This window comes from Salmo salar, chromosome 02 (genome assembly GCF_965601325.2).
Source record: "Salmo salar chromosome 02, fSalSal1, whole genome shotgun sequence".
In the NCBI taxonomy this organism is placed as follows: Eukaryota; Metazoa; Chordata; class Actinopteri; order Salmoniformes; family Salmonidae; genus Salmo; species Salmo salar.
The window spans coordinates 86,878,945-86,894,913 of record NC_138292.1 but is presented as its reverse complement, the minus strand read 5'-3'; the positions used below and the strand labels follow the sequence as shown (position 1 = coordinate 86,894,913).

General features: G+C 47.6%; 1 protein-coding gene across 1 annotated transcript; it reads right to left on the bottom strand.

Moving 5' to 3' along the window:
* Nucleotides 1-1,777: 1,777 nt before the first annotated feature.
* Nucleotides 1,778-15,516, bottom strand: LOC106593263 (uncharacterized). Its single transcript, XM_014184605.2, has 10 exons — nucleotides 14,870-15,516; nucleotides 7,372-7,544; nucleotides 6,535-6,986; nucleotides 6,138-6,459; nucleotides 5,231-6,035; nucleotides 4,938-5,150; nucleotides 4,496-4,833; nucleotides 3,640-3,899; nucleotides 3,242-3,490; nucleotides 1,778-3,150 (listed from the first exon to the last, which is right to left on the bottom strand). The coding sequence occupies exons 1-10, from the start codon at nucleotides 15,285-15,287 to the stop codon at nucleotides 2,601-2,603; spliced, it is 3,780 nt and encodes a 1,259-aa protein (XP_014040080.2). The 5' UTR covers nucleotides 15,288-15,516; the 3' UTR covers nucleotides 1,778-2,600.
* Nucleotides 15,517-15,969: the final 453 nt, after the last annotated feature.

Here is a 15,969-nt window from a genome sequence, read left to right as displayed (position 1 = left end):
CTTACCTTAAATAACCCTAACCTTTACCACACTGCTAACCCTAATGCCTACCTTGTCCCGGAACTTACCTTAAATAACCCTAACCTTAACCACACTGCTAACCCTAATGCCTAACTAACCCTTACCTTAAATAACCCTAACCTTTACCACACTGCTAACCCTAATGCCTAACTAACCCTTACCTTAAATAACCCTAACCTTTACCACACTGCTAACCCTAATGCCTACCTTGTCCCGGAACTTACCTTAAATAACCCTAACCTTAACCACACTGCTAACCCTAATGCCTAACTAACCCTTACCTTAAATAACCCTAACCTTTACCACACTGCTAACCCTAATGCCTACCTTGTCCCGGAACTTACCTTAAATAACCCTAACCTTAACCACACTGCTAACCCTAATGCCTAACTAACCCTTACCTTAAATAACCCTAACCTTTACCACACTGCTAACCCTAATGCCTAACTAACCCTTACCTTAAATAACCCTAACCTTTACCACACTGCTAACCCTAATGCCTAACTAACCCTTACCTTAAATAACCCTAACCTTTACCACACTGCTAACCCTAATGCCTAACTAACCCTTACCTTAAATAACCCTAACCTTTACCACACTGCTAACCCTAATGCCTAACTAACCCTTACCTTAAATAACCCTAACCTTTACCACACTGCTAACCCTAATGCCTACCTTGTCCCGGAACTTACCTTAAATAACCCTAACCTTAACCACACTGCTAACCCAAATGCCTACCTTGTCCTGGACCTTACCTTAAATAACCCTAACCACACTGCTAACCCTAATGATGGTTCTGGTCATGGTTGGGGTCCAACGGGGTTCAAACTGACCTTCAGACCCTCAGAAACCACCACTAGAATATTCCCACAGAAGGCTGGTAGGGAGAGTATTGTATTTTTGAATGAACCTTTTGTGTCTTGCTGTTCTAGCATCTGAATCAGAGGTGATATGGGATATCATATATGTCCCGTCTAGGTCGGTGATAGGGTAGAATATTGAATCAGAGGTGATATGGGAATACAATGTCTTTTCTAGGCCAGTTCTACATCTACAAATAAAGTCTAAATGTCACAAATAAGCTGCTTTTCATAGTTGTTCTACTTCCCAACATTAAAACAAATTATACATTTTCACATAGGATTCAAGAGTTTTTAAATCACGTTACAGTATTTTTTTTACGTAGGCTACCCAGCATTCACTGCTAGTCTTTGCTTAAGGACGTATTGTGAATGCAGCTGCAGAGCATGTTTCTAGTGTGTAGGTTTCGTTGGTGGGGTTTCGTGCAATGGCTTTTGTTACGCTGTTATTGTCATATTTCATCACATTTAGTCGTCGATGTTACATTCATTGCACATTTCCCTCATATACTCACCGGGTATCATCAATGGCTGCCCCCCCAAAATATTTTGTGATGAAGTGACGTTACGAACATTTCGGAGGTACATGATTGGCTTAAAACCAATTGGAACAAGCTAGGCTCTTCATTGGCGGGTTTTTGCTCTCTTTCTCTGAATTGGAACAAGCTGAAGCATCTGATTGGAGGAGAGGAGTAATGGAACAATTTGGACAATCGGAAACAGAGAGGAATGCGTGAAAGGATTACACGAAGAAATTGCCCATTCTTCTCAGTCCAATGAGGAGGGGAAATGGGGGGGGGGGGTTTGCTGGGTGAGAGGAGGAGTTGGCAACAAAGCATATTAAGTAGCCATGTGCTTTGAGCACCAGGTCAAAACAGTGATGACAGACACAGAAGCCCAGTCTAAGAGTTTTAATGATGAACCAGAGTATATATAGGGAAACAGGATCAAATGAAAGATAATTATTGCAATGTAAATCCAATAAACATTAAATAATAATGTCAGCAATCTCTATACACAAAATAACACACCATAATTGCTCTAATGTATTGTGTATGTGTGTATGCCTTAGTACATGGGACATTTGCATGCATACAGGCTCTATTTCTTTTAACCGTCAGGTGTATGTATATCATTCGCAGTGATAGGGCGCCTGGAGCATTGATTGATTGGCGTTACACCATCAAGAGCAGTTTGAAGTGCATCTGGGCCACTGACCTGTGGACAGAAATTTCTATACTTGCAAAAGGTAAGTTATTCATGCCTTATATTGTTTTATCTATGTGTTATAGCTACTGCTGTAGAAAAAAACATTAGCTCTACAAAGAAGTTGAGTTTTCACTTGAAGATGTATTGATAAATCATGTTTGATTTATACATGTATATTTTAATGTCTATCCCTTTTTTTTTTTTTTACAGGTTCATCACGATCCTGTCTGTCTTTGCTACACAGTCCTTTTATTGAACTATGTAAATAAAATGTTCATGTGCTCATAAAACGTGCATTTTGCTTGGGAACGGACCGATGTTAGTCTGGTGTCTCGCCTCAGGACTGCTTACCATGGGTTAACCTACCAGTAGTCTTATAGACTACAGACAATATAGCTCTGAGGGTCCTCAACACACACAAGCCTCTACACCGCATTCAAGGTCTCGGTCCAGGTAGAGGGGAACAGGGAACTATTTACAATAAAAACGTCCGACCACCCAGCCAGTGGGTCAGTGTCCTTCACCTCGCCCCTTAGCGTCCTTCATTTCCGCCAGCCACTGGGCCACGGTCTTACCCCCCGCAGCAACAGAGCAGAATCCCACTCCGCCGAAGCGGCTGTGCCCCGTCTCCCGCCGCTTCGGCAACCCGCATTTGGAGCAGACGTACTGCTCGCGTTTCTTTCTCTTCCCAGCTGTCCCCTCCTCTTTGTCCTCCGCCATCCTCTTCCTCCTCCAAGCCGTTGTCCTTGGCACCGGAGGAGGTAAAGAGGAGCCCGTCTGTGGTCCTTGGGCTTGCAGGGCTTGGGAGGGGCCGGGAAGTGCGGGGGGTTGTTGCTCCAGGTAGGCTGGCAGAATGGGCGCGTGGGCGGGCCCTCCTTGCTGGGTGGTCTGGCGTGGGACCGGGGGGGGCGGCGTAGGGAAAGGGAAGAGTGCCTGGATTCCCTCCCGCTGGTAGTGGAGGGGCTTGGCTGCAGGGAGGGGCTGGGCGGTGACGCTGGGGGCAGGAGCGAGCCCCAATCCCTGCTGCAGCGCCATCCTCTCCCTCTGACACCGGGAGTACCTGAAACAGGGAGAGAAAACAAACACAAAGCTGTCACTCAGATTGTCATTAGTCACATATGTAACAAGTCTTCCATAAGTTAATGTCTTACCACTGACTGATGGTCTTTTGATTCAGCTCAAAGAGCTGAAGGTTGGTCTGGGCCATCAACCTCGGGCTGTTCAGCACTGCCTCCCTGATGGCCACGTAGTCTGCCAGAATGAGCGCCCACCTGCTCTTCTTGACGCCGGCAGACTGCGTGGCGCTGGGATGGATTTGACAGAGCTGTCTGCAAATTGCCTCCACCAAACGGCTGGTGCCTGGCCAACTTGCAGGGCCCATGTTGAGTCCGAGAAGGCAACTGAAACAGAGGAGATAAATAATTAGAGAACATTGAAAAATAATGATAGCCAAAGTATAATGATAGCCATCGCCTGACCTTCATATGCATTTAATGTAGAGGCAGGCAATATAATAGTAAGGTGGAGGACATGAACACTAACAACATACCGTTGGAGAGAGTCTTTTCCTAGGATAATGGACGACTTCCCCTTCGTTGCCTTGAACCGCCCCTGAACGATCCTCTCCTGGTGTCGGGCAGGGTTGATCAAGTGTTGCTTTTCGAAGTCTGGCAACGCCAGCCACAGCGCCACCAGACCGTCTACCCTGCGGTCCGAGAGCCCCTGATGGTTCCTCACCCTCACCAAGGCCCTGGCAAGCCTGCAGACATGCTGGTAGCCCGGCATTGCATCAGGGCCTTGTGTCTCCCCCTGAAGATAAAAAGACATGGAAAAATCGATGAGGACAATGTCACACATTTAGGGGTAACACATAAGATTCTTCTACAAAGGAAATAGGAGATGTTATTTTATATTATGTAACTGAAAGTCACACTGATGGATTCTGTTAAAATGTAACATGTTTCAAGTTAAACTGTAGTTTGTTTGTATCCTGTTTAGTGAATGATTACTGTGAGTATTAATGGAGTTCAGGTCATGAAACTTTGTGTTTGCTAATTTAGAAACCATGACCTAATCAGATAAGAGGAAATTGCCTAGGATCAGAGCTCAGGGTCAGGCCCAGAAGATGGATAGCTAAACAATGAGAGGACCATGGACATTCCACAGGGGAAAGGAGGGGAAAGTCATTGGGGTTATAAAATGTATAGCTGGGGAGTTGACGCCTGCAAGGGAAGAGAATAAGATGTGTTGTGAGCTTTCTAAATGTATGCACTCAGCTGATGGCATCCTTGGTATTATTAAAGACCTGAAAATTGTCTAGAGTTTTTTTTGTCTCAATTCCTTACGTCAAAGAGGTTGCAATAGCATTTTTCTTTTCAACAACACAAAAGGTAAATTATAATTACCTCTGGATCAGAGGAGTGGTCAGGGTGAGGAGAACCGTGTCGATCAGGGGCCTCAGGAGAGCTTCCGTCTTCAGGGGCGGTGGGACTGGATGGCCCAGACCTGGGTGCATCAGCGGGTTCCCCTGATAGAGGTGCCGCTGAGCTGGAGGACGGGGCGCTCATAGGAGTAACATGAGGGATGTGGACTGTTGGGTCCACATCCTCCTCCTGAAAGCCCTCATCCTCCTCGTCGAGCTGCTCGACGGCGGCTGCCTCTTCCGGAAGGTCAGGGTCCGCGCTGACATCCTGCAGCACTCTGCCAGTCTGCGAGTACAGGTACTCCACTCCGAGGAGTTCCCCTATTAAAGCACAAAAAAAAATCAGCCAAAAGCAGAGTAGGGAAGTGTTAATGGGATGTAATTAATGCAATTGATGTAAATGGTCATTCTCTTACTCGACTTACCCGTGTACTCGCTAGGCTTGGTGTAGTCCTTAACCTGTTCCTTGCCAAGCACCCTTTGGCTGCTAAGGTTAAGGATGTGCTGCAGATGGCCACTGTAGGAGAGCAGGGGCTGCCTGTTCTTTCCCTCCACTGCCGCTTGCGCACGGTCCTCGTTCCACCTCACAAGTCCATCCAACAGGAATGCCTGGAAATGCATGGCATTTGCCCTGGTACCTGAGAGAACAATGCATGATTAGGGTGGGAGAGCTGTTTGCTGTTAACATTAAACATTAAGCATCCACAACGTCAATTACCTGGGATGAACCGGTTGAGGTGGAGGTGGAATGACTCCAAGGATGTAGAGCCCCGTGCGCAGCGATAAACCGGCAAAATCACGCCGCCCTTGGTGATTTTGCCGGTCTCGGTGTACAGCTGTACACCGGGTGGGTCCTGTATGCAGTGGAGGTGGCGCCTCTGCTCTTTCCAGATTGCCTGGATGCGGATGGAGTCCAGCAACGGGATGCCCAGGGTGTCGACCCGCTTCTCGCTGTTGAAGGTCTCGAGGAGGTCGAGGAGAAGGACTTCGGTTACCGCAGCTCCACGCGTACGACGCCGACAGTGAAGTGCCATCTCCTTCCTGCCGATCTGCCTCGAAACCTCCGCCTCGGTGAGGCCGACCATCCCGTGCTTCCCCTCCAGCTCAGACCTCTTGGCCTCCAGCAGTCGGCGGACATCGCCTGCATCCCACTCAAAGATGCAGGCTGACAGCTGCCGCATGAAGGGACCGTAGAGCTGGTGGCTCTCAGTGGTGACACCTGACGCGAACCGCCGCATCAGGTGCCAGATGTCCAGCCGAACCACCAGCTGGTCCCACTCATTGTACATGGCAGCTGTCTTTGATCCGCCGAAGCTGGAGCAGCAGTCTCGGTCCACGTACATGAGCTGGGGGGGCGCCACCCCGGCAAGCCGGTACCGCTCCATGAGACCAGCCGCCATGGGGAGCAGGCCCTCGCTCTCACCGGCAGTGAGGACACTGACGAGGACCTGGCCATACTCGTTACCGACGTTGGTAACCCAGGCGGCCGTGTCTGCAGCGGTACTCGCAAGCTTTTTAGTCACCTTGAGACAGACACGCAAAGACAGAAAGGTAAAGACATTTTTTAAATATAGATATACAAAATCAGACATGACTTAGCTTTACATTTTTAAGTGAAAACTCACCTTCTTGGTAGAGTCCATCTTTAAGATGGACCCAAAGATGGAGGTGACCCTGGACTTCAGCTCGACCAGCCGCGACAGCACGTCATGGCTGTAGACTGTCAGCAGCCAGACGGGTGAGGGCACCGGGGGCATCTCCGGTGGATCAGTGAACTGCCGCCCAGAGCCCAAGGCCAGAAACTGCTCGCACTCCCCGAGGTACCGTATACAACTCCGCATCCAGGACTCGCTGTGACTTTCACACAGCTTGCTGTAGGTCTGTGACGCACTGTTCCCCAAAGTGCGCGACCTCAGCATCCTCACAACCCGCAGGTCACAGGACAGCCTAGAGAGAGAGAGATAAAGCATATGAATGACATGCATTCATTTTACTTAATTACTTAAAATCTTGTGAACTTACTTGTATGTCAATATTGCTGGGAACTGGCAGCGATGCCGAGCGTCCAGCTGACTGACAAGGTCCCGTGACCACCCCGCGACCTTCTTCTTACACCGACCGCATTCCAGGTACTCAGTGGCCATGAGATACCAGCGGTCGATGTCCAAGACCCTCCGGATGGTCTTGTAGAGCCCAGCCTTGCAGAGTGTGCCTCTGCACCCAGACTGGGGACATGCCAGCTTGTATGCCCATATACGTACGGGCATCCAAAGGAACAGCTGACATGCGAAGAAGGGGTCAGGGGATGCGGGTGGCTGATTGTAGATCGGCCGCGGTTGGGGAGGCGTCCACCACGTGACCAGGTCAGTGGTGAGTGTCGACCTCCCAAAGCTGTTCCTGGTGAACAGCGTGCGGCCGATCCACCGCTGCTGCTCCTTGGTAAGAGATGAACGCCAACTCTCTGGAAGCAGCAGCTGAGTGAGGGGAGAGAGTGAGAGGGAGCGTGATGGGGGAGAGTGAGGGGAGAGAGTGATGGGGGAGAGTGAGGGGAGAGTGAGAGGAGAGAGTGAGAGGAGAGAGTGGGGGGAGAGAGTGGGGGGAGAGAGTGGGGGGAGAGAGTGAGAGGAGAGAGTGAGAGGAGAGAGTGAGGGGAGAGAGTGAGGGGAGAGAGTGAGGGGAGAGAGTGAGGGGAGAGTGAGGGGGGAAGGAAGGGCTGGTAATGGTAATGTTTCAGAGAAACAGACAGGGAGAGAGTATGGAGAGAGTATGCAGGAGACAAGACAACTGTGTAGAATGGCATACTATGGCATACTGTTTAATATCTTAACTGTGTGGTGTCATTACAGTTGATGAATTTACCTCAGCACTTTCTGAGGCAGGCCTTGGAGGCAGGAAGGACTGCCGGGGCAAATCCTCCTCTTCGCTCTGCCCCAGTAGGGCAGGAGCAGGGGCCGGGACAGGAACCGGGGCCGGGACTTGGTCAGTTGGAGGCAGAGGCCGAGGGAGCGATGGGGGGACCTGTAGGGCTACGGCTTTTGAAGTGACACAGAAATAAATAAGTTGAATGAATGAATAAATAAAATAAATAAATGCATGCATGAATGAAGACATATCACAAATTTAGATTACATTGATTAAATTAATAGCACATTCAAACATGCCCACATGAATATCAATCACTGACAGGATGTAACAAAATAATGAAATGAGTGTTGGTCAAGTTTGAGAGTAAAACTGAAATGAAATTAGTGATTAAAATGGAAAAGAGAAACTCATGATTACGTGATATACAGGATGACAGCTACATGGAGGATGACCGCTACATGGAGGATGACCGCTACATGGAGGATGACCGCTACATACAGGATGACCGCTACATACAGGATGACCGCTACATACAGGATGACCGCTACATGCAGGATGACCGCTACATGGAGGATGACCGTTACATGCAGGATGACCGTTACATGGAGGATGACCGCTACATGGAGGATGACCGTTACATGGAGGATGACCGCTACATACAGGATGACCGCTACATGGAGGATGACCGCTACATGGAGGATGACCGTTACATGGAGGATGACCGTTACATGGAGGATGACCGCTACATGGAGGATGACCGCTACATGGAGGATGACCGCTACATGCAGGATGACCGCTACATGCAGGATGACCGCTACATGGAGGATGACCGCTACATGGAGGATGACCGCTACATGCAGGATGACCGCTACATGCAGGATGAGCGCTACATGGAGGATGACAGCTACATGGAGGATGACCGCTACATGGAGGATGACCGCTACATACAGGATGACCGCTACATGGAGGATGACCGCTACATGGAGGATGACCGCTACATGGAGGATGACCGCTACATGGAGGATGACCGCTACATACAGGATGACCGCTACATACAGGATGACCGCTACATACAGGATGACCGCTACATGGAGGATGACCGCTACATGGAGGATGACCGCTACATGGAGGATGACCGCTAGATACAGGATGACCGCTACATACAGGATGACCGCTACATGGAGGATGACCGCTACATGGAGGATGACCGCTACATGGAGGATGACCGCTACATGGAGGATGACCGCTACATACAGGATGACCGCTACATGGAGGATGACCGCTACATGGAGGATGACCGCTACATACAGGATGACCGCTACATGCAGGATGACCGTTACATGCAGGATGACCGTTACATGGAGGATGACCGCTACATGGAGGATGACCGTTACATGGAGGATGACCGTTACATGGAGGATGACCGCTACATGGAGGATGACCGCTACATGGAGGATGACCGCTAGATACAGGATGACCGCTACATACAGGATGACCGCTACATGGAGGATGACCGCTACATGGAGGATGACCGCTACATGGAGGATGACCGCTACATGGAGGATGACAGCTACATGGAGGATGACCGCTACATACAGGATGACCGCTACATGGAGGATGACCGCTACATGGAGGATGACCGCTACATACAGGATGACCGCTACATGGAGGATGACCGCTACATGGAGGATGACCGCTACATGGAGGATGACCGCTACATGGAGGATGACCGTTACATGGAGGATGACCGATACATACAGGATTACCGCTACATACAGGATGACCGCTACATACAGGATGACCGCTACATGGAGGATGACCGCAACATACAGGATGACAGCTACATGGAGGATGACAGCTACATGGAGGATGACCGCTACATGGAGGATGACCGCTACATGGAGGATGACCGCTACATGGAGGATGACCGCTACATGGAGGATGACCGCTACATGGAGGATGACAGCTACATGGAGGATGACAGCTACATGGAGGATGACAGCTACATGGAGGATGACAGCTACATGGAGGATGACACATGGAGGATGACAGCAACACATTGGATGACAGCTACATGGAGGATGACAGCAACAAGGTAAGATATTTAATAGTGCATACATGCAGTGATTCTCCTTTAAACCCAGATGACTCTTACCAATACATTTCCTTGGGCTGATGATAGGAAAAAATTGAAAACACTTTAATACTTTAACTGAATACTTACCAAAACTTACCAAATGTCATTTGTCAATTAATAGTGAAGTAAAAACATACATGTCAGCAGCTGCTTTGACCACCTCTGTGTCCGAATTGATCATTACTTCATATGCAGTTTAATTCAGTTTACAAAGAAAGACACGTTTGCCCCAATGGCCATCAGGTTGTCACATATCATAGAATGCATTCAACTACATACACTTCAAACGCATAACGCATGCCATCAAAAAACGAAAGTAAATAGTCAATTAAATAGTATAGAATTACAACTTTGAGATCTGCTTTTACCCCCAATCTGCCCTTACCATCAACATTACTTGCCAACATTGGAGAATAAATTAGACTACGATCACGAATATCCGACCAACGGGACATCAAAAACTGTAATATCTTGGAAAACATTCAGCTAGCGGGATATATACGCTGCACCGGCTACACAGAACAGCACACTCCGGTAAGATGAGGGGGGAGCGGTCTGTGAATATTTGTAAACAACTGCTGGTGCACGAAATCTAAAGAAGTCTCAAGATTTTGCTCGCCTGAAGTAGAGTATCTCATGATAAGCTGTAGACCACACGATTTGCCAAGAGAGTTTTCATAAACATTGTTTGTGGCTCTTCATTTACCACCACAGACAGACGCTGGCAGTAAGACCGCACTGAGTCAGCTGTATAAGGAAATAAGCAAACAGGAAACCGCTCACCGAGAGGCGGCGCTCCTAGTGTTCGGGGACTTTAATGCAGGGAAACTGAAATCAGTTTTACCTCATTTCTATCAGCATGTTAAATGTGCAACCAGAGGGGAAATAAATTCTAGATCACCTTTACTCCACACAGAGATGCATTCAAAGTTCTCCCTCGCCCTCCATTTGGCAAATCTGACCATAATTCTATCCTCCTGATTCCTGCTTACAAGCAAAACTTAAAGCAGGAAGCACCAGTGACTTGGTCTAAAAAGAAAGAGGTCAAATGAAGCATATGCTGGCCTCCCAGGTGGCGCAGTGGTCTAAGACACTGCATCGCAGTGCTAGCTGTGTCTCACAAGTCGCTAGAGTGTAGCTCCCTAACCTGGACGACGCTGGGCCAATTGTGCATCGCCCCATGGACCTCCCGGTCGCAGCCGGCTGCGACAGCCTGGGCTTGAACCCAGAATCTCTGGTGGCCCAGCTAGCACTACGATAAAGTGCCTTAGACCACTGCGCCACCAGAGATTCTGGGTTCGAGCCCAGGCTGTCGCAGCCAGCCGCGACCGGGAGGTCCATGGGGCGATGCACAATTGGCCCAGCGTCGTCCGGGTTAGGGAGGGTTTGGCTGGCAGGGATATCCTTGTCTCATCGCGCACTAGCGACTCCTGTGGCGGGCCGGGCACAGTGCACGCTGACCAGGTCGCCAGGTGTACGGTGTTTCCTTTGACACATTGGTGCGGCTGGCTTCCGGGTTGGATGTGCATTGTGTCAAGAAGCAGTGCGGCTTGGTTGGGTTGTGTTTCGGAGGACGCATGGCTCTCGACCTTCGCCTCTCCCGAGTCCGTATGGGAGTTGCAGCGATGAGACAAGACTGTAACTACTACCAATTGGATATCACGAAATTGGGGAGAAAAAAACAAAATAACATAAAAATAAATGAAGCATATGCTAAACTACAAGATTGTTTTGCTAGCACAGACTGGAATATGTTCCAGGATTCTTCCTATGGCATTGAGGAGTACACCACATCAGTTACTGGCTTTATCAATAAATTCATCGAGGACGTCGTTCCCACAGTGACTGTGGATTGAATCGTACTACACCGTCTCCGACGCTCGTCGGATGTGGCAGGTCCTGCAAACTATTACAGACTACAAAGGGAAGCACAGCCGCGAGCTGCCCAGTGACATGAACCTACCAGACGAGCTAAATCACTTCTATGCTCGCTTTGAGGCAAGCAACGCTGAGATATACATGAGAGCGTCAGCTGTTCCGGATGACTGCGTGTTCACGCTCTCCGTAGCCGATGTGAGTAAGACCTTAAAACAGGTCAACGTTCACAAGGCCGCTGGGCCAGACAGATTACCAGGATGTGTGCTCCGGGCATGTGCTGACCAACTGGCAGGTGTCTTCACTGACATTTTCAACATGTCCCTGATTGAGTCTGTAATACCAACATGCTTCAAGCAGACCACCATAGTCCATGTGTCCAAGAACACAAAGGCAACCTGCCTAAATGACTACAGATCCGTAGAACTCACGTCCGTAGCCATGAAGTGCTTTGAAAGGCTGGTAATGGCTCACATCAACACCATTATCCCAGAAACCCTAGACCCACTCCAATTTGCATACCGCCCAAACAGATCCACAGATGATGCAATCTCTATTGCACTCCACACTGCCCTTTCCCACCTGGACAAAAGGAACACCTATGTGAGAATGCTATTCATTGACTACAGCTCAGCGTTCAACACCATAGTACCCTCAAAGCTCATCACGAAGCTAAGGACCCTGGGACTAAACACCTCCCTCTGCAACTGGATCCTGGACTTCCTGACGGGCCGCCCCCAGGTGGTGAGGATAGGTAGCAACACATCTGCCATGTTGATCCTCAACACTGGAGCCCCTCAGGGGTGCCTGCTCAGTCCTCTCCTGTACTCCCTATTCACCAACGACTGCATGGCCAGGCACGACTCCAACACAATCATTAAGTTGGTGCCAGAATAACAACATATCCCTCAAAGTAATCAAGACAAAGGAGATGATTGTGGACTACAGGAAAAGGAGTACCGAGGACGCCCCCATTCTCATCGATGGGGCTGTAGTGGAGCAGGTTGAGAGCTTCAAGTTCCTTGGTGTCCACATCACCAACAAACTAGAATGGTCCAAACATACCAAGACAGTCGTGAAGAGGGCACGACAAAACCTATTCCCCCTCAGGAGACTGAAAAGATTTGGCATGGGTCCTCAGATCCTCAAAAGTTTCTACAGGGGCAACATCAAGAACATCCTGACTGGTTGCATCACTGCCTGGTACGGCAACTGCTCTGCCTCCGACCGCAAGGCACTACAGAGGGTATGGGTACAGCCCATTACATCACTGGGGCTAAGCTGCCTGCCATCCAGGACCTCTACACCAGGTGGTGTTAGAGGAAGGCCCTAAAAATGGTCAAAGACCTCAACCACCCCAGTCATAGACTGTTCTCTCTGCTACCGCATGGCAAGCGGTACCAGAGCGCCAAGTCTAGGCATCTCAACAGATTTTACCCCCCAAGCCATAAGACTCCGGAACAGGTAACCAAATGGCTAACCGGACTATTTGCATTGTGTCCCGTCACTCCCCCTCTTTTACGCTACTGCTACTCTCTGTTTATCGTCTATGCATAGTCACTTTAACTATACATTCATGTACATACTACCTCAATTAGCCCAACTAACCGGTGCCCCCGCACATTGACTCTGTACCGGTACCCCCTGTATACAGCCTCCACATTGAGTCTGTACCGGTACCACCTGTATATAGCCTCGCTACTGTTATTTTCACTGTCATTTTAGTGTTTTTTTATTTGTCTATTTTTTACTTAAAAATTGCACTGTTGGTTAGGGCCTGTAAGTAAGCATTTCACTGTAAGGTCTATCTATACCTGTTGTATTCGGTGCACGTGACAAATAAAATTTGATTTGATTTACCACCATGTTCTCTCTAAAACAATGACGTGATAATGTAATTAGATTGTTAACGTAGCTAGAACTAGCTGTGGCTCAAAGCAGTCAGATATTCACCCTTACACTACAGAGTTGAAATATCTACCAAACATTTTGAATAACATTGCTTGTGAACATCAAAGCTGTAACGATTTCACACTGGCTTTGGTTAAAGGCAAATACAAACACATACTAGTAGTCATCTCTCCTGCTGGAGTCTACACAACATCATCATCATCTCCATGGCTTCTTCTCTGGTGAGCTCTCATTGGCTATTTCTGATCACCGTTCTCAAAACTTGTCATTGCACATCTCACCACTAAAAAAAGCATTGTGTGCAGATAAAATCAAACATGCTTGAAAATATCGGGACATCTGGGACTGCTCAAAGATGTGATCAGTAGCCCTCAGATTGTGTCTCTGACCAGCTCACATTAAACGAGTGTCGGTGACGGCCGCACACCCCGAGTAGGCAACGACATGGGGACTTCGTCCCGATCACAAAAACTTGTCAGACAGCTAAATCGGGGCCAAAATCATGTAGTGTACACACCCCTTCTTGTACTGTGCCACCCCCACAGCCTCCGCAATGGATTAGTCCACTGAAACAGCGCAAGACAGGTGTCTTGTGCCATAAAAAACATATATAATTTGCTCGACTAAAAAGATGTTGGTCGACCAACAGCCTATCGACCAGTCGACTAAATGGGGTCAGGCATTATAGACATTGATTCTTGAAGAATAGAACTTATAAATGCCTCAAATGTTTCAACCTGTATGCTCTATGCCCATCAGAAACCAAAACATAAGCTTGTATAACGCCACTGTTTGTAAACAAACACTGTATAGCCTCAATCTGGTTAAACTATCGTAATGACATCATGGATGGCCAGTCCTTGTATTCATAGTGTAGTGAATTCAGGGGGTAGCCTTGAGCAGGACTCAAACCTGGGTCCAGCGACTGTCAAGCCAACACCTTATAACTGTTACACCAAGATGTCTGAACTTCTTGACGAGGTCGCTAGGTTTGGGGTTAAGGTTTCTAAAATAGCTTTTTCTATAAATTTAAGAGTGGTTACATTTCTCCAGCCCCCATCCCCCAGCTGTTTACCAAACCAAGTCTCCGGGGAGCCATTTTGTTGCTGTTTAAATCCTAGGTTGTACCTTTAAAAAAATCCACAGATCAATCAACCAATATGCAGTCAAAACAATAACAAAGCTGTAATTCCACCACTGTTTTGGTAATAAGATGAGGGAAGGGGCTGGAGAAATGTAACTACTCTCAAATTCATCTACAGACCTATGGAGGCAAGGACTGACCATCCATGATATCAACATTATAGTTTTAACCATGTTGAGGCTATACAGTGTTGATTTACATTGTTTCTAAACATTGGAGTAAAAAAAAACTTATTTAGGGTTCTGATGGGGTACAACAGTTGAACTACGCTCATGAGGCATGTGTTATATTCTTCAAGAATCAATGGCTATATATAAATGATTTAAATGTCCAAATATGGATGTAATTGCAGATTTCCCCTTTAACACCACACATCAGTTCAACAACTGCAGAGTTTGTGCCTCTGTTTTTAAGACAGCACTTACCAGTGTTAATCAGGGACCGGTTTTTCAAAACCATTTCACGGCTAAGTTCATCATTAGAACCACTGTATGACATAAGATGCCTTTGGGAAACCAGGCCCAGATATCCAGTTTCCTCCTCTTCTTCCTCCTCCTTTTTCAATGTGACAGTCATCTCCCCCTCCTCCTCTTTCACTCCAAAAACAGCATCCTCCTCTTCCTCCTCTTCTTTTACTGTAACATCCTCCTCCTCTTTCACTGTAACATCATCCTCCTCTTTCACTCTCAACGCGTCTTCCTCTTCTTTCACGTTAACAGCCTCACCGTCTACTTCTTGTTTTACTGTAACAGCCTTCTCTTCCTCCTCCTCTTTAACGTTAACTTCTTTCTCCGTCCAGCAGACCTCATCTTCTTTAGCAGGAGAGTAGCTTAGTGACCTCATGGTCGGGGATGTTAGCTAGCTAGGCTAGTGATAACTTAACTGCCAGCTGGATGACTAAAAACAACAGCGCCGTAAATATGAAATTAAATTGGATAATTAACTAGAAGACATAAGTGGGTTTAAAACATAGTGGCTAATATACACTAAAGCGTCTATAGTGCTTTATTGGTTCGGCTATGTTGTCTAGCAAGCTACCGAGGTGGCTGACGAACTGTTGCTGCTGTTGAAAGAAGCGTTCCGTCCACTAGATTATACGTCACACTAGCAGCATCGCCTTAAATTCCCAGAACGCCATCTGCTGACTGGAGTGGCTAAAATATTGTTATGACTATAACATTTGTTGTCACCTTCAATTATTGCACATTTTCTCATAAAAAGTATATTTTAACACTCTGTCTGCTCAGGCAAATTTGCAGAACTACTAAACTTGGAACCAATCAGAAGTCTCGTACATACCCCTGGTGATGTAGGCAGCCAATGGCCTGCTTTTATCTACTATATAACTACAGCCTCTTGTGAAACGTGAGCTGCTGTCTGATGAAGAGAAACAGATATGTCTAACGCCCAAAGACTGAAATAAGATAAATATATGTTTTAGAGTGCATTTAAAATAGTCAGCATGCAATAAGGATTCTCTTGATAATATGAAGAGGTAACTCCATGGACCATTTATCCAATTTAT

Coding starts and splice junctions, on each gene's coding strand:
- LOC106593263 (XM_014184605.2), bottom strand. CDS start 15,287: ATGAGGTCACTAAGCTACTCTCCTGCTAAAGAAGATGAGGTCTGCTGG. Junction 6,987..7,371: donor CTGCCTCAGAAAGTGCTGAG/GTAAATTCATCA, acceptor CCCCTCACTCAG/CTGCTGCTTCCAGAGAGTTG. Junction 3,491..3,639: donor GGAAAAGACTCTCTCCAACG/GTATGTTGTTAG, acceptor CCTCTGTTTCAG/TTGCCTTCTCGGACTCAACA.